At 41.5% G+C, this 23,920-nt stretch overlaps 1 protein-coding gene across 1 annotated transcript; it reads right to left on the bottom strand.

Moving 5' to 3' along the window:
* Positions 1-1,407: 1,407 nt before the first annotated feature.
* On the bottom strand, positions 1,408-22,470 carry LOC308121143 (phosphatidylcholine:ceramide cholinephosphotransferase 1-like). Its single transcript, XM_080482239.1, has 6 exons — positions 22,353-22,470; positions 5,919-6,781; positions 5,691-5,808; positions 4,138-4,291; positions 3,183-3,349; positions 1,408-2,422 (listed from the first exon to the last, which is right to left on the bottom strand). The coding sequence occupies exons 2-6, from the start codon at positions 6,530-6,532 to the stop codon at positions 2,246-2,248; spliced, it is 1,230 nt and encodes a 409-aa protein (XP_080338365.1). The 5' UTR covers positions 6,533-6,781; positions 22,353-22,470; the 3' UTR covers positions 1,408-2,245.
* Between the last annotated feature and the right edge of the window lie 1,450 nt (positions 22,471-23,920).

Raw genomic sequence — 23,920 nt, 5'->3', positions numbered from 1 at the left:
TTCAATAAAAAGAATTAAATAAAAAAAATGCAACGATCGTCTCGAGAGAGATCAACGGTGAGTCAACTGTGTTATAATAAAAGGTTTTATTCAAAAACATCCCAAGTAGAATCCTTTATCATATCTTACAAACATGTGGTATACACACCAAATAGGGGACCAAAAACAAAAAAAAGGGGGGGAGACGTTTACAGAGACGTACAAAACAAATGTGCATGTCTGAATAGACAGGTACACTCACTCTCACACACACACACACACACACACACACACACACACACACACACACACACACACACACACACACAAAAACATGATTGGCAAACTGAAATACAATGAATCCAACTTCATCCTTACCAAAGCGTCCGACAATAGGATCATAAATATGGCCATGCGTGATGATCCTGCTGTGCTCTTGACAAACAGAGAAATTGTTCTCTGTGAAGGTGAAATGAATGGACGACGCCACAGGAAGGATGGGCGACTCAATACTGTAATCCGCCCCCCATGTTAAGACTCTAGAGAGTTATTCGCTGGATTATTATGAGAAAACATTCACGTTGCCTCCTTCCTTTGAAATATGTGGAGTTTAGTACAATTTTGAATTCTTGGTTACAGTTTGAGTTCAACCTTTCCCTCTCTACCTGGACTTGTTTAATACTTGAGCTTTACAGTTCAGTCACGGCTACATATACAAAAAACAAAAATAAAAATAAAAATTATTACATATTTGTATAGGATCGACACGGACGCATTTTCACATTCATGGAAATCAATGTTTGGACACTTCTGGCCAAATGTATCACAGCCCCGCCTGTGCATTGTGGTTCAGGCTTCTTCCTCACAAACAAGTTCAATATCTGTACGCTTCGACGTGACTGTTTTGGCTATCCACTTAAGACGACGCAGGAGATGCTTCGTCTTCACTCAAGATTGAGAGGCTCGATTTAGTACAAGAAAGACAGGAGGTTTATCACATGTTCAGAAACCTGAACAGCTTCTGGTCCATCTCTTCCTCACATGATTGGTTGCATCCATCATTTCTCATTGGAAGAGGAAACGAAGCCGACAGACTTCAAATCTTGATGCGGCGAACAGAGACGGTCGTTCATTTTGCCGCCGAACAAGAAATGCCGGACGGGTGAACGACGCAGACATTTTCTTGTCCAAAGTCCGATCAGACAGGGAAGTGTTGGAGCGTTTAACCGAGCGTCGAGTGACGAGGCTTTGAATGCGGCTGGTGTTGGTTTGAGACTGGTACGAACGAAATGTTACAGGCATACAAAATACAATTAACAGTCTTTTCTTCTTCTTCTTCTTGTTTTGAACGGCGCTAAGCAACTATGCATAAAGTGACATCATAGAGCCTCGAGAAACAAACCGGACACTTCACTCACTTGCACTTCATTTTTGGGAAGACCAATCTTCTTGGTAAGGCTGGCAAAGTCGTTTTTTTTTTTTTTATACATTCGTGGGAACGAGACTGTGAGCGAGCCACAGTACAAGCCGGGTACCGCGGCGGAAACGACACAAGACGTATAGTACTTGGAATCGCTTTACAATCAAGCTAAGAAAGGCACTGGAATAATGTACCACATTAAAGATTCTTATTTTCTCATTTATCCATCTTGAAAAAGATAAAAATCTAAAAAATATTTTTGTTGGACATCATTAGCTTTTGAAAAATAAAGTTTGACATATTTAGAAAAACTATTTTTTGCACCTTTGACTCATAGCAAGGACAGTTTACAAAAAGTAAGTTGCTATTTAAAAAAAAAAAAAAGAAGAAATGCTTATGGCATTTTGGTTCTGAAATAAGCCTCTGATTAACCGTATGTGCACTAAAAATCTAAGAACATGATATTCACCGTGGTTTTTGTGCTGCGAGGGCAAAGGTTTTTTTTTGAGTCCTTTCGAACAAAAAACTGTTGAGTTATACAAGTTCTTGAAAAGCTTCGTAGATCGACTGCAAAAGCAGAAACTTATGTGGCTTCAGAAGACGAAACAAAGGAAATAAATTAGAGCTCTATACCGACAAAAAAAACTACCAGAACTAAAAAAAAAAAAAAAAAAAAAAGGAAAGAAGGAAGGAAAAAAGAAAAAGTACTCGGTGGGTCACAGTGCTACCCATTTGGACAGGGATGTGTCTGTTGCTAGAGTGTGAAAGGACAGCGCTACATTGAACAGTGCCGTCGTCCAGCACTTAGGAGGGTCACAGTCCTCGCCTGCCGTGAAAGAACCGGGGTCACTGGATGTCCAGCCTGCTGTACTTCACGCTGCGGCTCCACTGTAACGATCTCCACGAGAAGGGCACCTGATAGTTCCGGGGCACGGTGCCGTTCACGTTCTCCTCCAAGTACTGGAACAGTCTATACCACCACACCCGCGAGAAAGGGTTGCTCTGGGATGTCTCCTTCAGGGACTGAAACAACAAGATACACGGGAACGGATCAGAATTTGCGCTTCTTAGTTTGCGGGGGGGGGGGACTGGATAACTGGCAGATGATTACCACCTATGTTGGAAGAGGAGAGCGAGTCTGTTGTTGGTGTGACGCGTGGGGTTCTCTGATGAGAGGACCTAATATTTGTCGGCGATTTAGGACACCAAATGCCAAAAGCGCGAAGTAAAGTCAACCCAATGGAGAAGATGAGTGTGTGAGAGGTTTTGGAGTATTTCATACTCCTAATCGCTTGAGATTAAGATTCTCAATTGCTTGCTTTTATGCATTTCTTTTATTTCTCAGTAAAGCAGTGTGAACTCCCTCGTGTCTGAATGGTACTCTCTAAATAAAATTTGCCTTGCCTTCAGGCCAATAATTGTGAATCTACTTCATGACTGTATTAATATACCACTTCTCGAGACTGCAAATGCTAAAACCTAAAAAAGAGAAAGTCCCTTCAGTCTAATAGTAGTGCAGTTACAACAGAACCACCACAGGGTAGTTTCTGTACTCCAGTAAAATTGCACAGAAACTGCGATTGTGTCCTCATAAGTAACAAAACCTCATGAACACATTCATTTAGGAACAGCTCAGTCAGCACGGCCACCAAAACGCAGATTACACCTGCAACTGTGTCAGTTATCAAACAGTACTGAAAGGTTGGTCGCACACTCCAGGTGGAAGCTTGGAAAAGTAAAACGAATCACTTATTGAGGACATTGGAACATCATGAACACTCACCTGCTGGTTGGCCATGGTATGGTACCACCAGAAGAGACGTGTAGTGATAAAATAAGCCACGACCACATCCACAGTGTAGTGGTCATGGGCCAGAAGGATGCAGAATATTCCTACTGCACTTAAGGTCCAGCAAAACCAGTGGTACCACCAGAACCGCCTGGGAGAATCTGTACAGACAAAGATCAGAGCCCACGTTTCATCGGGTGAGAAGAGGCTAAACTCGTTTTCAAACAATTCAAAATTGAGACAAGATGTAAAATCTCTATCATTTGTCGTTATCGGGACAGGACTGTGGAAAAGAAAGCAAAAAGAACTGCAACCTTTAAGCACTTCTTTTTTTCCACCACTAGATGTCACTACAGTACCAAATAGGCTCGTCGCCACAAACGAAGCCTTGAATGTGAAGTGATGAAGGATGGGTTAACTGTAATGGTCACTGTATCTTATCAAAGTGTTGAAAAACTCTAGTACTTCCCTCCCACGTTCTGCCTTGGTGATGAACCGAGTGGGAGGACAAATAATAAGTGTTAGATAACGGACACCTCTGCCGAGGAACAGAAAACGCGGTTGCGTAACCGAGCGATGTTTTAACACGTTGAATCGAACATGTTAACAGACGTGTGACTCGTGCAACACTTCCACTATTACTATCGTTTTTTTTGTTTTGTTTTTTACATTTTCAAAAAAGTGTTGCAAAAGGCCACATAATATCACCCCGATACAGACAGTGAGGACAAGATCAACTCTGTATTTAACACCGTCATTACAATCAAAATACACAACATGATGCCCAACTACCACTGCTCCCTTGATCTTTAAATCCTCCTCGACTTTCTCATGAGTGGAATGAACAGTCAGAGGCAATCAGAAAACTATACGGAGCACCTTTGAGAGGGAGAACTCAGTTTTATATATGGCACACTTCAAGCAAAGAAATGGAGAAAGTGGAACTTACACTCTTTGATGAAGAGGTACGTTAGTGTCAGCATGACCGTGTGGCCGCTGTAAAGGTAATCTCCACACATGGTGTGGGAACCTGTGATGGAGAGGCCCCCGCCGGCAATCATCTTCATGATTCTCCGCATTTGTGCCTCCCAGTTCCCGAGAAGCTGAAAGGAGCACAGTCGGGCATTACACCACATTTGGAGGACAAACAGAAAAGTCAAAAGCGAAATATTCCCGGCGACTGATCTCTCTTTTATCGCCCACTCTTCATATTCTCTTGAGCAAAGACGGCAGCCAAGCATAAAGTCGCCCTGTCAGGTAATTCTTTATGGCAACGGCAGCGACTATCAAATCTTCCATCAAGTCTGGATTCAGGTGCATCGCGCCTCAAAATTACTTTTCCTTTGAGATGAAAGTGCAGCTCTCTGTTTCTGATCGTAAGAGCAACCTCTTTCTCTCACTTTAAAAAAAAAGAGAAGCTGCACGGTGAGTTCATATAAGTTGGCGTCTCGTATGCAAGGCTTTCTCAAAGAGTTTCCCGTTCACCTGCCACCGCCAGGCTAATTGACAACAGCCATTCATAGGTGTGTGTGTGTGTGTGTGTGTGTGTGTGTGTGTGTGTGTGTGTGTGTGTGTGTGTGTGTGTGTGTGTGTGTGTGTGTGTGTGTGTGTGTGTGTGTGTGTGTGTGTGGTTGTTTGTGACTTGGTGTAGCCTACCTTTGTTAATTGTCAGCTACATAGAGCAGGACAAAAGATGCATGAATGAAAGACACGCATGTGGGTTTTGCCGCTTTGTATAACAGCCGTCGTCATTAGTGTGTGAATGTACGTGAATGGTTGAATGTGATTAACATTTCAAAGCATGTTGAGAAAACTGAAATGGAGAAAAAGCATCAAATACATAAAATGTATTTACCATTTAATAGTTTTAAAGGCCAGGTTCAATTTCTGCACACAAACTTGTAGCTAAATCAACTATCTTGCAAACAGTTGAGAGTACCGAGCTTTAAAAAGGATAATTGTTGTAATAATTGAGAACTGTTACAATTTGCAGTTACAAAAAAGGAAGTGGTACAAACAGCCTTGTGCGGCAAACAGAGAGAAAAAAATGGAAGTTAAGTGTGGCGAAATGAAGTTGAACATGTCACATCTGCTTCATAGGAATCACTCTAACTGGTGTTTAGTGTTCTAGTACCACACACACACACACAGTCAAATGCACAGCTGCCTTCTTCTCTCCGCAAACTAAAGCAAATATCTGAAAGAAATCTGAAAGATGCCATTGACTGAATAGAAATTCTGAAAATTGTTTTTGGACCAAAGGACATAAAACTGCTTCCCTTGCAGAACATGAGCAACATTAAACAACAGACTGCAAAGAGTGAAGCAACCACTCTCAAGCTCCTCTCAGTCACGTAAAAAAAAAAAAAATGGAATCTGAATCTTGTAATCAGTGGTCAATGAGAGCACCAAGTCCATTCAGTACTTCTGTTGTTGAAATACATGCTTCATATTTAACCAGCCTACAATAGCAATGAGAGTAAAAGTGTGTGTATATTGTACCTTTGGAGAGCATTTAAAGTGCATCCCGGGAACAGGAAGAGTAGTGATGTACATTGTGATACACCGGTACAGATAGAGTGTGCCCACAATGAAAAAGAACCGCCTGCCCACGATTGACCTGAAGAGAAGGGGAAAAATAAGCAAAATGAATAAATAGAATAATCCATAGTCATTTGGAGAGGCATTTTTGGAAGAGTAATATACTACACTGCTTGACAATGGCAGTACCTGTATTTGAGCAGCATCCACTGGATGAGCCAGAGTCCAACTAGCAGCATGCCGTTAATCTCGCAAATGGAGAAGGCCCACTCCACCCTGTTGAACAGGTCGAAGAACTTATCGGGCAGCGGTGGAGTGTGCTCCTTTGACGGTACTCTTTCGTGAACCACTGAAATGACGATGGTGGTGGTGACGAAGCACACCACCGCGTAGACAAACGCTATGCCCGTCTTCCCCCACTCAGCGGGGAAAGAGGAGCGCGTGGCTCCCATGGTAGGAATGGGGATGTGGACCATCTCCATCCTGAAGTCCTTCATCCCCAATGTGCCGTTCCTCTGGGGCTTGCTAGTTCCGTTGGGTTGGCCGCCAATGTGCCCGTTCGCGTGGCCATTTTTGTGTGCCTCGATGTGGGTCTCTATTCGTAGCGTCTCCAGTCGTTCCAGCAGCTGCTGCCCGCCATCGGAGGACACCAGCGACAGAGGAGGCTTGTGGAAATCCACCTCGCTGAGGCCGAGGAGACTGGGGCCGTCTGTCTGACTGAGGGCATCAATGTATTCTGGCATCCCCTCTTTGCTAAGCCACGTAGAGACATCTTCTGCTGACCATGCCACCACCTTCTTCATCTTGTCCACAGGGCAGTATGGAGGGTTCGGACGTGTCCTCAACTAGAGGGCAGGGTTCAATAGAACTTTGGCTGTCTATGTGTCAGAGGTAGGAACTCTCCGGTTTTGGCACATAGTGAGTATTGCACACAGAGGGAGCCCAGCCTCCTCTTGAGGAAATGACGAGAAAGAAGACGGCGATGTTGAACAGACGCAGGGCCAAGAAACAGTGGCTTTCTTCAGTTCATTGGCTTCTTCCACTCTGCATCTCTGTGAAAGGAAACGTACAATGCTGTGAGAAGGCTTCAGAAGGCCGGGATGACAATCATTTCCACATCCTCCTTTTGTACTTGAAAGCAAATTAAAGGTATGATACATATTACTCATGAAGGCTACAGAGTTAAACTCCACAGTTTCAAATCGCACGCCCGGTCGAACCTGAAAGCTGGTAATGCATGACTGAATAATAGAGTAGAACGAGGAACAGGAACAAGTTGTATGAAAAACTCCAAACTACTAAAAATGACAGAGGAAACCCTTTGAGTGCAGCTTGAAATGCGAAACATTGTATGAATAATTCAAGTGATCGTAACGCTTTTAAAATGATAATGGCAACAATCCGAGGATTCAATCGATCAGAAGCTTTGTCCTGTTTGATCATCGCTGCAGGGAAGACCTCTCAGGCATCAGCAGCAACATCATAAGTGGATGAGCTCATTTTAACACGACCTCCAAAGTGTCAAAAGTACACACGTGCGACACTTCTGAACCTCACATATAAACATTTTCTGGTTTTATTAGATAAGAGTTCATTCACATTTGAGGTGAAACAAAGACGTCAACAGATTGGAAGGGAAGAGAAAACTGCTTAGCTGCAGAACAGATTCATTTTAATTTTTACAGTTATAGGTAAAGGAAACCAGAAACTCAACCGCCAAAGGAGTTGAGTCTACTTTATCTCTTTACCCAGCAAAATGTATTAGAATGATTACACCAAAAAATCTGTGTCCAGGCACCTTATGTTTTATAATCAGATTGTGTAATTCCAATAGTTTGGACTACACCAAAGGCTCAGTGTGTTAGCAACATCTTTTACTGGTTCAGTCCACCATATAACTTATTGAATGTTTCTCTGTCTGTGGAGATGGAATTGTGTGGAATTGTGTGATCAAATCCAGATCAGACAGCAATCAAATCCAGATGAGATTGCTGTCTGATGTCAACATGTTTGTTTGTTTGTTTGTTGTTCTCCATTTCTGCCGTTCCCCTAAAATCTACTGGTGTAAGCAGAAGGTCACCGCCTTTACATCTGAATCCACTAGAACTTTGCTCCTTATAAAAGGGAGTTTTTTTATGTTCAATGCTGAGCCAGGCATCTGAATGTATCACGAGATGCAACTAGTACTTCCTAAATAAAACTGAATGGAAAAGCAACCGGGAGACCATTTATTGAACCTTTGAGGTGCTTTGAGATATCTCTTTTTAAACTAAATCTGCCCTACTCTTAAAGCTGAACTGACTGAGGTGGTCAGTGGAAAGAATCAGCCGTTGTTTGGAAATTTATGTTTCACGCAGAACATGATCCCTTGAATGGAATAATACATTTTTTAATAATTTGTAAAGTCTTTTTTATTACCGGCCTTTTTCAGCAAAACTCTTTTGTATTGTGGCATAGTGACACTTTGCAGGGTCTAAATAAGACAGGATCCGTAGGATATTGCTTTCTGATCTAGTCCTAGTCAATTGAACCTGATGCATAAAAGGCTGAGATGTACTTAGTTTCCAAGTAACCATTCTGTGTTTTCCAATCCTGTGAACGGGGAATTTTATTTGTATGTCATTTCTTTGAAAGTGGCATCTTTATTAATCGGCAAAAAGAGATGAAAGAGCTAATGTTTCCATGCTGAGAACTTTTGTACATGATGGAGCTCTTTTGTACATGATGGAGCTCTTTTACACATGATGGAGCTCTTTTACCAGTCCTTTAGATCTTTTTTCTCTCTTTTTTTTTTTTTTTTTTTTTTAAACTTAAGACAACATGCAAGCATTAACACAGAGATGAACCCGCACATCTGCTCCATATCACTGGTTTGTTTACAGAGCGCGGTGTCAGTGGTGGACACAGCGTGGCCCTGGTTGGGTTTGGGGGAGTGCAGTGTACAGCTGGAGAGGAGGAAAAAGGGTTGATGGGAGGGGAAACGGACTGCAAGGAGGAACTCGTAAATCAGACTGAAGGTCAGCGCTGAGCACTACATCAGCCCCACCCCTGTCAGGAGGGCAGTCATCCAGCAAGTCATGACCCGGCAGAGCCGGCCAGCCAGCTCAGGCCAGCAGAGACTGAAAACACTGGCCGACTGGCTGGTTGGCAGCACAACAAACTGCACATCAGTACCTCATCTCACCTCAGCGCTGCACAAAGGCCTTTTCATCAAGGCCAGCAAAACAAGGCCACATAGACGGGCTGTAAACTGGACTGGCGGCGTTGGATTATTTCAGTTCTTTCACGGACGCGAATAATTTGACTCAACCACATAAATCCAGTGTGACTTCACAACACTGAAGACAAAGTGTGTAAACAATGACATGAAAAGCACGCATACAGTGGATCCTGAGACTCCTTATTGTACTCGCTACGTGACAACCTGGCTCTGTGCGTCCACACAGCCAGGAGGGGGCAAAGGAGATTATTTAGTGGAGATAAAGGACAAACAGTGAGAAACAGTGCTTACATCAATCTGTTAACAGTTTACAACTGAGAGAGATCAGAGATTAGCTGCGACTGAGTCAGCTGTGTGCTAGGGACCTTTGGTCTATGAATCAGCTTAAAGCTTTTACAGAAATAATCTCGCTCAACACAACAATGCGACGGCAACAAAACTAATAAACTAACCTGTATTTGCATAGGTACAGACATTCAGATGAGACAGGCTCATTTGTTTTTAAGGTTTGTATGACATGCTGAAGTGAATGACGATAGGCATATTATCGTAGCGGGGAACTGAAAATAAGAAAAACTTTGCCTGAAGTATATAAACATATCGCTGCTGCCTGTAATAATATCCAGCCGGAAGACACAAATCTCCGGGTGGAAAATGTATACTTCTCCCTTGTAAATACTTGTATGTTGAGACTGATGGCCAGGCGGCAGGCTTTGATATCTCTTTCTAACAGAATCAGAACAGAAATCAAGACTTCAGCGGGGGGTGCAACGACAAATGTTGTGTTTGGTCTCAACCCTACAGAAACAGGAGAGTCTTGAAATTCTTCCACCTTCTGATGCTGTGAAATCTGAAGCAGGATTAAAGAAACTGCTGCAGCCCCTTCCAAAACAAACTATTAGAACCTTTGAAGCGTTTCACTTCCTCTTTTTTTCTTCAGCAAACATGATACCACCAGCGGAAGATAGCAGGACTATCGAGCACAGCTCCATTGAAGCACAAAGCGCTTTTTTTTATTTCCAGAGCAAAAGGTGTGACTCTAACAAGGAGAAGTCCATTGTTAAACATTTACCCAACAGCAGCCAAATGATCCTCGCATCATTATCGTCATTCAATGAGCAGCAAATGTTGAGGGCGTAAAAAGGTATGACCTTTATTTACCCGCTAACAAAAGACACAAAGTACTGACGCACATGCACACACTAGTTTGGTGCTGATGCGAGTGACAGTGCCATTGCTCAGTTCAAATGTCACGCCTCCCAAGAACCAGTTCCTTTTCCATTGACAAGGAGCCAAGTAAGAGCCACGTCATTGTACTTTAGTTTATTGTTTTTTAATTTTTTTGATCGGCCATCCCCCAGTGGGTGCTCAACCTTTTTAGTGCGTATTCAAGCAACCATGGGATCGGTGCCTATGTACGTAGCCGCTTACCCAACAATGCTAAATAGCCAATAGTCGAGCTGGTCGAGTCTCCTCTGTGTCCTCCTGCAGCCACCTCTCGCTATATTTCTTCCAACACAGGCTTGGTCCAAGAGGCTCACTCCAACTTAATTTGCTCCTCGGTTGCACACCACAATGCCAGAAAGAACTGGGTCTCATCATCAGTCCACTGCTGCTTTATTTTAGCGTCCCATCGTCTAAACTTCTTGTATACACTCATCTGTTGTTTTAAAAATGGCGGTTCTGCGTTTCCACAGGTGTTGTTGGTCACAAGAAACCTGCCTCCACAGGCCCTGATGTAGTCAGTGCTTCACTCTGGGCCAGCAAAGCGTTGGTGCTCGCTCCGGGCCAGCTTTGAGAGCCTGAAGCCGATGCTCCGGTGGTGGAAACACAAAGAACTGGTGCTTAAGTCAGGCTCTGGCTCCGAACCAGCAGTGGAACCAGCTTGGTGGAGAAGGGGCAATACAGAGGAAACTATAATCACGTTGGGTCTTTGAAAGTTTTTCGTATTACATAAGCTTAACTGGCTGAACCCTGGATCACAATGCTGCCAATAAACCAGCAGAGTTCACACGGGTGGAAGTAATAAAAGTACAGGTGGTGCCGATCAATGAAGGAGCACTGCACTGATGCACAGATCACTCAACAGAACGTCATTTAACAAGGTTTGCGTTACCTCTCTGCTACTGTCTCTTCTTTATTTATCCATGCCTTTTTAACTGTCATCAAAGAGACTGCAAACACAAGACTGTGATATCCGTATTGTTCACAATATAGCCCCCGAACATGCTTTCTAATCACATTTCCTTATTTAAAGTTATTATTTACCCATTGCTTGTTCAGCGGAGCCTTTGGTGTCACTTGTTGTGTGGTTAAAGCCCTTTAAGAAATCCTCATGCCAACAGCTTATCTGATGTCAAATCTGTCTGTACAATCACAATGTCTGAAATTAATAAACACAACAAAGAAAAACACCAGCGGTATGTATGTATGTGTGTATATATATATATATATCACATTGTAGACAATCAGAAAGTATTGTAAGTTTTACAATATTACTACAAAAATATTGTTTATTGATTTCATTGGATAAACAATTCAAATTCTGCAACTATGTGTAGGAATAACATAAGCCTAAACCAATTCTTTGGGTTGGAAATTAAATCGTGCGTTTAACATAAAGGAGCATTTCATTTTTGTAAGTAATAACGGAAGTCAGGGCATACATGCAGTCTATTTGACCGAAACCATCTTTAGAAAAGATCCCATCTGAAAGCAATCTAGGTTTTTAAACAGAGTCACAACCATCCCCTGAATTGTCATAGTTCTTTATTAGATTGTCCAGTATAACTTTGCTCGAGAAATGGTTAACGTGAAGAGTTGAAGACCTGTGGCTCTCCAACTTTTTATGACAACATGTCCCCAGTTTGGACCTATTTTAAGCTCAAAACATATCAACGTGGATGTTTACAAAGCCGTCGTACAGCCAGGCGTCACTGTTTTAAAACGCCAGCTCGCCAAGGAGAGCAGCACTGCCAGCGGCATCAAAACAATGAAAAGCTCGCTCCTCCATGCTGTAGCAGGCGATTCAGACCTCCGTGAAGCTGCCCCCTACTCCACGCAAAACTCAAAAATAGTCCCAATCATTTGTGCTGCGTTAGAGCTGGAAACACTGCCGTTTGTGCTGCGTTGCTAAAGAATTTCCCCAGGGATTAATAAAGTGATTGTGAGGTTTTAAATATATAACAAGTTTATTATGAGATGATGACGTCACGCAGACCCCACATTGTCCAAATGGAACAAAAATAGTTTGTACTGCTTCCTTTTGGGCACATACTTGCATACATTTCTAATTGTCTAATAATAATATTAAAGCAAACAGAGCTCTGGTATCGGCAGATATGCAAATTCAGTTATCAGGATCGGAAGTGAAAAAATGTGGATCAGTGCATCCCTAAAATACACACAGACAAAAACATAACCGTCTGCCCCAACCTTTCGTTGGTGAACACACCTGCCATGGTTAGGGGCCATACCACCTTGTGAATGCCCGATCCCGTCAGATCTCGCAAGCTAAGCGGGGTAGGGCCTGGTCAGTACCTGGATGGGAGACGATGAGGGAACTCCGGGAAGCCTGAGTGAAATCAGTGTGAGAGTGAGTGTTTGGTGGTGGTCGTCGGAGTGGCCAATGGAGCATTTTGGCAGCCTCGCCTCTGTCAGTCTGCCCCAGGGCAGCTGTGGCTCCGTACGTAGCAAACAATAGCTCAGAAAAACCTTTTCCTGAAAATGGTGAGTCAATTCAGATCGGGACGTAAAAACAAGCAAATGTCTGAAACGTCTAAAAGGGGCCGTGCAACAAGTGTCATTAATTAAACATTTACTAGTGTAAATAACAGTCTGGGTGCACTCATGATATCAATACACTCAGCTGTTTTGTTTCCCTTTGAGCTACAGCCTCTAAACTTTAAGTGCCTGACCTGAGTTTGAGCTTCAAGTGGCATCTGCCTTATGCAGTTTATCACTCGCTGCTGCGTGCGCCTAAATTCCCTCCTCTTGTTTCGTCAGATCAGCCTCTCTGGCATCTGAGTGGAGGAAAATTGTTTCCCTGACCTGTTGCCACTAGCTGTCTTTCAGTTTCCACCTCTTCCTTCATTCTTCCCCATGTGTGCATGATCAGGAACCAAGCCCTATTGATTGTGCTTTATCTCACTTTTTCACTGCACATTTATTTCCTTTTCCTTCCATTTGTTTTCCTCACTATGCTCTTAGAATTGTTTTGTTGTGTTTCGGTTCTTGAAAATAAACAGTTGGCTTCTGTGGCAACCGAGATGAATAGATTTTTGTTCATTTGACACTAGTCCAGATTTGATATGTAGGTAGAGATGTGATCACAAGACAGACACGTAACCTAGACAAACCCAAAAGGGCCTTACTAATCTTTTCATGTCAGCATAAATATATACCCATTTCCAGGAAAAGAAGAAACCCTTGCACAATAACAGTAGGACTCACTAAACACGCGGGTATAGAAGACGACATATGGAAAGCTTCAGCTTAACATCATGCCTCTACTTGAATTTAGCGCTAAACTCAATCCTAAATTGTTCCAGTCTACCCACCAGTGAATTCACAACCAGGGCAGGGTAATTCCAACGATACTGAATTCATGCAGAGGCTTTCAGCAGTGAAAGACACGCACATTTTACACTGGACATATTGTGCATTAACTTTATAGACGCCAAGAGACACCCGTGCCATACTATCATACAATTTTCGATCAGAGAGAAATTACAGAATGACCAACAGTGTGAAAAATAATCTGCAGCTGAAATCTCACAACTTAATAAGCAAGTCCCCACAAGGCAGGCTCACAAGGGAAATGATAATTCAGTAGAAAATTGAAACGGTGTCGTGTTGCTGTAAATCAACAAGCAATACCGCAAAAAAAAAAAATAAATACAATAGCGTCTTCAGTACAATGATCACTTCTCGTGCTCCATAGAAAAACAAATATGCCGACACTGTCACCCAGTGTTTGCCTTTTGCAGGCATGTTTGGCCTGATAAGAGCTGTCATTAAGCGATCACAGATTTTTCCTCAGCTTAAAACGGCATGAGAGCAAATGAAGTACAGCTCCAACAATGAGTCGATAAATCAATCACCAGTGTGGACCAGAGTCCTAAGAACTGATTTACCTACTCCATCAGCTTTCAGGTTGAACAGCTCCAACATTCTCCAGTTGGCGTTTCTTAAGTCTCGTTATGCAGCTTTGTTTTTTTTTTTTATTTATTTATAAAAACAATTCCTCAATAGTTAAAATACATATAACATCTAAAATAATCAGTTCAACGGAAGCGGGGAGAATATTTTTTGACAAGTCGTGGACAAAACTAGTTACTCATGATAGTAGATAAACCGGTTGCTAAAATTATTAGATGAAGCCTAAAATTAGATGAATTGTTTGCCCATCCTTAAGTTTAATCAAGCCAATGAATCCAAGTTTAGAACCTGAGCTGACTCATGGGTTGGTCATGAAGTCTGCGATCACCTTTTAGACCCACCCTGTACCGCATTTCTCCAACCCTGCTCATATCCGACAGCGAATGCTGCGTTCACCAGTTGTTTGCGATCCGCCTTCAAGCCTGCATGCATTCGCTCAAAATGCTCACAGCATTGCACAACATACAATCAATGTCCGGATCATAAAAGCCAAACAAAAATCTATCCCCATAATAAACAGTTTTTAAAAAGATGCATTGTTTGCCTTCCTCTTGGCCTGTGTAGTGAGGGTGTTGTCCTTCTCTTTGTTCACCGTTTTTGAAAGAGCCGTCTCAGTTTACAAGGTTTTTTTTCACCCCCATCTCGTGATAAAAACACAATAGTTGAGCAATATGCTCCTACCTGTATCCTTTTACAAGTGGTATACAAACGCCTCCCTTAGGCAGACAAAGAAAGGCCAATATTTACATAACTGTGCATGCAAGGTTGAGGTGAAATGAAAGATAGTATGGTTACAAATTAACTCGGTGTGTTCCTATGGACTGTATGGTAGTACGACTGTGCAGTATTGTGCCTTCAACATACATTTAGAAGTGTAGAGTGTGACTTAAAAGACTTTCACAACATAGAAATTACTCAATTGAACTGATTTATAATGACAAGTCTCCGTAAAAGTGAATCGCACAAGATTCTGTAAACTTTTAAGATGGTCACTGACCAGGTGCCTTTACCTGAGCTGTCTGATGAGTAATCGACTTGGAATGTGCAGCCCAGAAAATACTAAACAAACATTACAATAAAGGGCGAGACTTCTGACAGCAAACAAAACCTAAGAAGTATGCGTAGAATATGTGTATCATGCTTTCGTTTCCAAAAACAGCAGCAATGCCATTAAGGTTGCAACAAATTATTTTCATTATCAAAGTCATTCATTCACCAGTTGTTTACAAATAAAAATGTCAGAAAAGTAAAAAAAAGTAAAGACATTTGTATTTTGAAACATAAAAAAATCATCACAGGCTACAAGAAAAAAAAAAACCTAAAACTATATATCCCCTTGTGTATCCAGCACTTCTTGGCTGTACCTTTAACAAGAAAATGAAAACGAGCATGTAGGCTGGGTCCGAAAAAAAAAAAAAGAAAGGGTCATAAAATCCCTACACTGGACCAGTGAGCAACCGCATTCAAGTCAAGCATTTGGACATCTACCTGCACCCAACAACAGCTGCTACTGCGAGCCGAGCTGCTGATATGCCAATTTGACATCACTTACCCAGAGACTTTTTAATCCCAGAGTCTGTGAAATCCATGCAGCTCATCACAAGAATGATCCAGCAAGATATGCTTAAACTGGGTTGAAGTCAAATGGCTTTATAAAGATTGATATTTTAAAGTTTAGAGGTTTTGGTGAAATGAGACCCCAAGAATATCCCTAGTGCCCAAAAGTAGCTCTCTGTAGTCACAGTAATATTTATGTAGACAACATTTCCTTGGAGACGGCCGCTTGGGCGAGTTTTAACAAGCAACACTGGCTGATGAGTAAGAAGACGATGACAAATCATAGTAATCATAGTATTTCACAGACAGAGAAGTGGTTTGGGTTCCTAAACCTACATGGTTTAAGGTTTTAGAAGTCTGAACCAACATTAACTAACATCTTAACTACATTATCTCATGAGACCTTGATCATTCACAGCTCTCATCACTGAGGAAGTGCATATCACCTCGTGACAAAATGAAGGAAGCTGGAGTTCTATTTTCACCGTTTAAGCAACATGTTTCCATGAGCAATGTGGTGGTTACTGAAAAGAGCAACCGAATCTAATGATTCCGTTTTCAGTCATTTTTAGGGTGTGACTCAGGCCCCATGCCTTTAGCAGTGCAGTTGCTTCATACCAAACAAACTGGCTATTAATTTCCAGTTATGGCCGACCTTTTTTTTTTGCATTTTGAAACCACACTGACACACTAGAGGTTCTGTTCCTCTACTATCAGGAAACCACTTTTAATAAGCTGCTCGCAGTGAATTTCTTAACCAAATACCTTGAAAAACACATCCGTGACCGCCAATATTGTATGTATTTTCCCTCTAAATTTTTCATTTTATTAGGCTACAACTATAGATGGAGAAAACATTCCTGCTCTGAACAGAATTGAAAATAAATGCTTACCCTGCTGTCATTTTATAGGCTGGACCCCAAAAGGTATACATGAACTCTGATCAGGAATCCACAATGAACTGAAGTCAAATGACCATCTTTATGCTCAACTTTTCCTGGAGAAATGTGTGGAAAACCAGCCACGTTCGCTCGTAATGTCACTTCTAAATTTTAAATAGAAGAGCGAATGTCTGATAATTCTAATTATTCATACGACAAGGAATTAAGTTGAAGCTGTTGCAAGACAAGCTACTTTCCTCTTACTAAGCCACTACTGCTGTCATTGCATTGCCATGAACTTAGGAGTGAAGTCTATAATGACACGTGGCCCGACAACAAAGTGTACATAGGCCTAGGCAGTGAATCCTGCTATCAAGGAGTAATATTATGTCCAAAGTCCAACTTGGCCAAGGGTGAGGAGGAGACAGACTATAAAACGTGGATTGCTCTTGCACAAACCTCTGGGGAACAGAATGACACATCAGCCACTGCACTGGTAGGTGCCATCTGCTAATGAGAAAACCACCTGTGGCTTTATGAGTCACTGATGAGCACGTCAGGCCCGTACAGTCCCAGAGGACCGAGGCGAAAAATTGCCTCACCTCTCTGTTCGGCTGATGCGTTGTAGACACATCAGAAATTATATCTGCGATAGAGCACAGGGGACTTGTTACCAACGGGGAGTAATTGGCGAGCAGCATAGCATTTAGTCCACCTCAGACAACAACGACGTGAAAAACAAGGAGTTGTGGATTAAGGGAAAGCAACTCAACACTTCAAGGACATTGCACATTTCAGGAGAACATAAACAACCTTCTGACAGCGCTTTTGTCAAGATAATAATGTTGGTTACAACGGAAAATATAGTTACGAACTTACGAATGAGTTGCTACTAATAAAGGAACCAATAGTGGCAAACGAAGAAATGTTTTTCTTCGATGCAAACTAGAAATGAGTGTGAATCACCTCCCGTTTAAAACCAAGGAAGCTTGATGTTTCTCTACTGGTATGGAGGCTGCTATGTTTGGCGGGGAGTTTTTTTTTTTTAGAAACATTAACTCTCATACAGAGTTGCTGTTACTGTCTGGGTTTCAATTAGTGTATCTTTTTGATTACACACACATAAAAAAATTTCTCATTTGCCAACAAGGAGTGGAAAGAACAAATAATTGCTTGACAATTAGCTGGCGGTTCATCCTCATTAACATCCTCAGCAATACTTTTTTTTTTTAAGCTTCCCAGACTACAGAAACTTGCAAATGTGACTTCCAGGCATCCACAAAGTTTCCGGTTGTTTTTGCCTCCATTGCGTTATCTGGACTGTGTACACCCGTTCATTCGTAATCCACGGAGCACAAACCAAGCTCAGAGGAAGCTTTGCAAGTGAAGCCGGGCCAACAATCAGGAAGACCGAGAAGGTTTTCAATGTTGTTATTTTCAAGTACAGACATGTGCAGTTGTAAAGCCCTTTTCAAGTAGGTCCGGAATAATGTACAGGCACAAAGTGTCTCTCCAAACAAAAACAAAACAAGATCTTTATACAAGTACAAATTCAGTTTTGTTTGTTTTTTTAAAAGGACAGTATCTGAAGCTTTAAAGGTAGAAAGTAAGACTTAAAATCTAAATTTACTAGGTAGTGGCTTCAGTTCAGCTGTGACAAAAATCAACAGAAATGGGACAAAGAATAAACTGGATTCAGAGTGGAAACTCTGTACCATTAAAACACATTAAAATGGTTGAAATTTAAATTTGCAGTAAAAGCCTGAAAGTGTTAGTGTTCCTCTTACATATACATTTAACAAGATGGGTTTTCTTCCATCACAAAATGACATTCTGGCTCACCACTGGCTAAAGACACACCCTCTGACCTTAAAAGAGTTGAGCTTTGCTTTGAAAATAGGACAAATTAGAACCAAAATTGGCTCTGCAGCAATTAGGCTGCATGGGTGTTCAGTTTACAGCTACTATATCTTCATGCTTGTTTAGTTTTAGTTGCATGAACCACCCCCACCGAGGCAGCCGGCGTGGAATGCAGAGAGAAGTCAGACAGTTACCAAAACAAGCCAGAACAAGGAGATGCCAAGCTCAGGTGGGAGCAGACAATTGCACAAAACAGACAAGGAGCTGGTCTTCACAGGGCCAGCTTGTACTACTTAAAATTCCTCACACACACACTCTCTGCACTCAGCCTCCTCCATGATGCAAATGCCATGTACCTACATGACCTGGTCTAACAATTTGGTCCTTTTTGATTGAAATCAGCAGAGTAGTGGTTTTAATATCTCTTTTTTTTTTTTTAAGTAATGCCTATGAAATACACAAAACGGGCTACATCAAAGCGTTACTCCCCTAGATCCCCACAAGCGGTTGTAGGCCACAGGAAACTGGGGCATCATGTGAGTGGCGGCAAAACTTCATGTGTTTCTAATTATGGCAGAATCTGCACTGAAGTCACTGCTTATTGTTTGTCGAGAGGAAACAATGCAAGCATCAAGAGCTATTGATACCAGATCAAAGCTGCGGTGGAGTATTGGAAAGACAGATGCTATTGCACTGCTGTTTGTACTGGACTGCATTAGGAAAGCACAATATTGGACTTCCCCACTGATACAGTCACACATGTTTTACACCCAATAACAGGGCCCTGCAAGACTCGTATCTTCATTTTAAAGACCTTCTGTTGTTGTCTGCTTTTAGGGAGATACTTTTAAAACATTTGCCAGCCATACTCAAAATAAAATACTAGTCAACTTAGGTTGTGTGAGCAATCAATAATCAACACTAATTCCAGCTCGAACCATTATTTTATTGCCCAATACTATATATGAGGATTTAATTCTGCATGTCTTTTCAAATGCATGGAAGAGCATGCATAAATCTTAAAAAAAAATTAAATGTTGAGTATAGTACTATTGAAAGAAGAGACAACCAGAATACATTTTTTAGGCTCTAGGAATTTTACTCAAGTTTTCCCAGACTCAGAAGTGATTAGTCAGACATTTGGGGTTTATAGACGCAACCTGAGGTTTTCACGCTGGAAAGAAACACAATCAACAAACCCTTTACAAGCAAAGACGAGACTAACAATCTGCACCATCTTGTTAAGTCTTTCCTCATCCTCCTTGACACCAAGAACAAAAATGTGGACAGTTAAAAACGGTTGTACCACTATGAAGGGTGCAAATACCTGATGGATTTTGTGTGTTACATATGAAATTTAACTGACTAGTCATAATTCATACAAAATGTCACCATGTCAAGTAATTGGCAGTCTTTGGCTTTTGCTGCAAACTGAGACAGATTAGTAGAGTAGCTCTATTTCCTGAATGACAACACCTTTTTTTTTTTTGTCCAGGCCAGAGTAAGTTGATGATCTCAGGTATGGCTGGTGAATGTGCTGGTTGTCAGCTGAGACACTTTTCCATGGCCGAATCGTAGCCGCGCCGACAGAACAGCTCATTGTTTCCGCTAAAAGGACACAACAGGCTGCTGTGCCTTGCTCGCTTGCTTGTCAAATGCACCCGTTTGCTCGTTGAGAGTCTGACATGCTTTACTTTGGCAATAAGGCTTTCTCTACAGCGGGCCTGGATACAGTGACAACAATGAACCCCATTTAACATTTTGCCCTCTTGACACTGGCTGCAGTCATACTGTTTATGCCCATGAAGAGCCGCTTTCACACAGACATCTCACTGTTGGTTTCCATCAACGTCTTCTTTGGCTGAACAGTATTTTGGGAAGCTTCTTTGTGGTGTGAGTAGAAGATGACAAATAAAATATTGCATACATTGGCAAAAGTGCAGCAATCATTTTTCCCCATCAGCAATAATACCACAGGCTGTTTCAATAACTGATCATTAAATTAGGGTCTTATAGTTCAATGTAAAAGTCTAGTTCAATTCGATTTTTATGATATTGATCTGACTGAGATTTTATTTTTTTATCTGATGAGAGGGACAAAACAGGGCCTTGTAGGCCGCATCTGACTCATCAGGTGACACTTTTTTTTTCAAATGTCACCATTCCTGACATTTTAAAGGCCAAACAACAAATCAATTAATGGGAATGATTGGGAAGAACGAGACGCTCTGATTCTGTTTTTACATGTGATGTTCCTACTGCAAAATATCATTGGCCAATCCTCTGGAAGAAGGACTGAGAAACATTACAGGCCATCACATGAGCTATTCAAATGCATATCACATAATAAAATGACTGCTTAAGTCCGTCTCATACTGAGGTCATTTATCTGATTCACACTGCTATGTTGTCACCGATGGCAGCAACATTGTTTTTCTCATCAAGAGGTTCTTCGTGCCAAATAAGGAACCTCTGAGGTTTTAGCATGATGAATGGACGTCCTTGTCTGTAGAGCTGATTACAATCACACGCCAAACCAAATATACAAGCAAAAATTGATAGCTTTTGTTTGTCTCACTTTCACATGCATGCATGTATAAAAGGTAATAAATAATCCAAAGAGATGCATAACCCTAAATATGTCCTGTTTTCTTAAAAGATACAAGCCTTGATAGCTGTAGTAGCATTAAAGCTTTGTGTGGCTGACCTGTTCCCTCATTCTCGCACTCCAAAATAAATGGGTAACATGTACTATACTTTCCCACATTTTAGTCATATGATTTCTTTTATGTATATATGAGGGTGGCACTTCTTTTTTTTATTTGTCCACCCAGTTGGTTGTGGGGGCCTGTTAATAAGACAGGGACACGTGTTTAAATCACATCTGTAATGAAGTCTGTGTATGGCAGGGGAGAGATTAATTTTGTGGGCTCCATCAGGTCATGTGTCCCGCCCCTGATGGGCTAAAGAGACACTAACCGCAGCCAAAACGAACTAATAAAAAAATTAAAAACGAATAAAACAAACGTTTACGTGTGTTTTTACGACTCAAGTGCTTCATGTTTACAGAGGAGGCCGAGCGGCGGGGCATGTCTTCACCCGGATTCACGTTGTCGGGGCGACACCTGTGATTTTTATCCCCCCCCGCCCCCCCTCCCCCCTCCTCCCAAAAAAAAATAAATAAAAAAAAACACGTATGACACGAGTGGCTTCAGCGTGCTATTAAAAAAAATAAATAAACACGGCTTACATTCCCACGGAGGCCCCGACAGCCGCCGTATACTGCGTGGCTTAAGAGCTTATAGACTGACCACCTAAAAATAGATAAGCAAGCTGGCGTCTTCAGCTTAGCTAAGCTAACGTGCTAAGCTAAAAGAAAATAGTCCCCAAGCCTCTTGGATTCAGAGCGGGAACTGGAGCGAACAGCTACACCTCGACGGGTTTATTGTTTTCCCTTATTATCTTTTTTTTTTTTTCTCAACGTGCTGGGTTTAACGTGGGCACACGGAGGAGTGATAGCAGCGTCCCCGTCCATCCCCGGGATTCAAGATAACGGGAGACGTTCCGTCGACAAGCTGATATATATGTGTGTATATATATATATATATATATATATATATATATATATATATATATATATAAAATAATAGGGTTTCAACACAAGGCCAGCGTTGTGGATAAAAACGCTGCTGGAGACGAATAACGTGGAGAAGAGGTGGCGGGGCTGTGAGGGAGAAAGCAGATCAGCGTGTGATCCAACACCTGGGTGTTTATCTCTGGAAGTTTGTAGTTAACGCAGTAACTAACAGCGACTGTTAGTTACTAACCAGCCACAGTCACTGAGCTCGGAGGGGGAATCGGTCGATAGCTGCGTCCGCCGCTCGCAAATAAAACTAAATAAATAACCGGTGGTACACATATACATATATTTGAAGGGGTACTCACCTTGCTGTGAAAAATGTAGAGCGACTTGTCTTTAAATTGTGCTGGTAATCGCCGCAATGTGATGTGAAAGCCTCCTCGGTTATGTCCGGTGTTTTCATGGAGTAGGCGGTTTGTGACTGGAGAACCGGGGAGTTCCCTCCACTCCGTCACCGTGCTGCGTTCATGTACCGTTAAAAGAAACGAAATATGGGTTAGCTCGTCAGTTCCATCACGGTAGACTATAACGTCAAAACAAAACAAGGCAGGAAGATCAAATAGAATCGTTACATTCTCTGAACACACACTTCCTCACAAAGCACTGATATTTAGACGAGTTTATTTATTTTGTAAGCGATCCGTTGAGATGACGTTCCCTGACGTCTGAGTCAAGAAGGAGTCTTTGAATGCAGCGCCAATGACAACTCCTGTGAAAATGCAGTGTTGGAAGAAATCCGAGCAGAGCAGGCCCACTCACTCTCTCATCTGAGGCCATCTATTGGTGAAGGACTGACCACAAGACACAAGGCATGCTCCGGAAATAGAGCTTCCAACAGGAGTCACACACACACACACACACACACACACACACACACACACACACACACACACACACACACACACACACACACACACACACACACGCACACGAATGTTGCTTTTTAGGACAACACGAGCTTGTTGGTCTACATTCTGCTGTGAGGTGTCAAAAAAAGACTTCAAGATAGTGGATAAATGATATTTCAATGAATCCTCTCATAAATGCAAAGTCTTTAATTATCCGTTACAAATTGCTTTCACGGTTGTTAAATGAATGGATTAATCAATTAATCATCTATTTGTGATATTAGTTCGACACATAGAAAATACAAACACCAACAAATACTGCTCACTTTAAATGACTAGGTAAATCCTATTATTTACTCTTTAGATTCAATGGTATAACCTAAAATATACCAAATTTACAAACATAATACATTCATTTATATTCCATTTCTCTCATCATCAGTCTGTAACTCTTAATCATTCTGTATTTTACAGCTTATTTGAAAGTTAATAGTGAGCTGTTGCATTTAAGTTCATCACTGAGAACGCTCCACAGTTTAACTCCAAGAACAGAAACACATCTATATTGTTTATGAGTTCTCACTTCAAAATCAGTCCTCTTAAATCACATTTGCCTTCTTTCAACTTATACAAACTGTTGAAGACAAACAGGAAGGCCTTTTTGTTACTGAAAACGAGACATCGAAACATTTGCAATGTTTTTAAATACACAATGAAAATTTTAATGTAATAGCTATTTTCTGTAGTTTGATTATTGAATCCATATTAGTTTTGTACACATTTCTCCAAATCTCAGCACAACAGGACAAATATGGTACTATGAGAGAACAATAGAGAATTTAAAATTTTGCTTTTTGGATTAGATGAGTTGGGGGGTTTTTTTGTGCATGTTCTCCTTGGCCCTCACTTATCTTTGCACATGACTGCACATGATCAAATCTTGACTCTCAATTCCTGTATTAGTAAAAAACCTATATTGGGTCCTCCACTCAATGCAATAAAACACTTATACTGAAATTACAGAT

This window comes from Lipophrys pholis, assembly GCF_963383615.2.
Source record: "Lipophrys pholis genome assembly, chromosome: 15".
In the NCBI taxonomy this organism is placed as follows: Eukaryota; Metazoa; Chordata; class Actinopteri; order Blenniiformes; family Blenniidae; genus Lipophrys; species Lipophrys pholis.
This window is presented reverse-complemented; position numbering and strand designations above follow the sequence as displayed.

Excerpts from the sequence above, each read along its gene's own strand:
- LOC308121143 (XM_080482239.1), bottom strand. The coding sequence starts at position 6,532 with ATGAAGAAGGTGGTGGCATGGTCAGCAGAAGATGTCTCTACGTGGCTT. Across the intron at positions 4,292-5,690 it reads ACTTTAAATGCTCTCCAAAG|CTTCTCGGGAACTGGGAGGC; the intron begins GTACAATATACA and ends TGCTCCTTTCAG. Across the intron at positions 2,423-3,182 it reads ATACCATGGCCAACCAGCAG|TCCCTGAAGGAGACATCCCA; the intron begins GTGAGTGTTCAT and ends TTGTTGTTTCAG.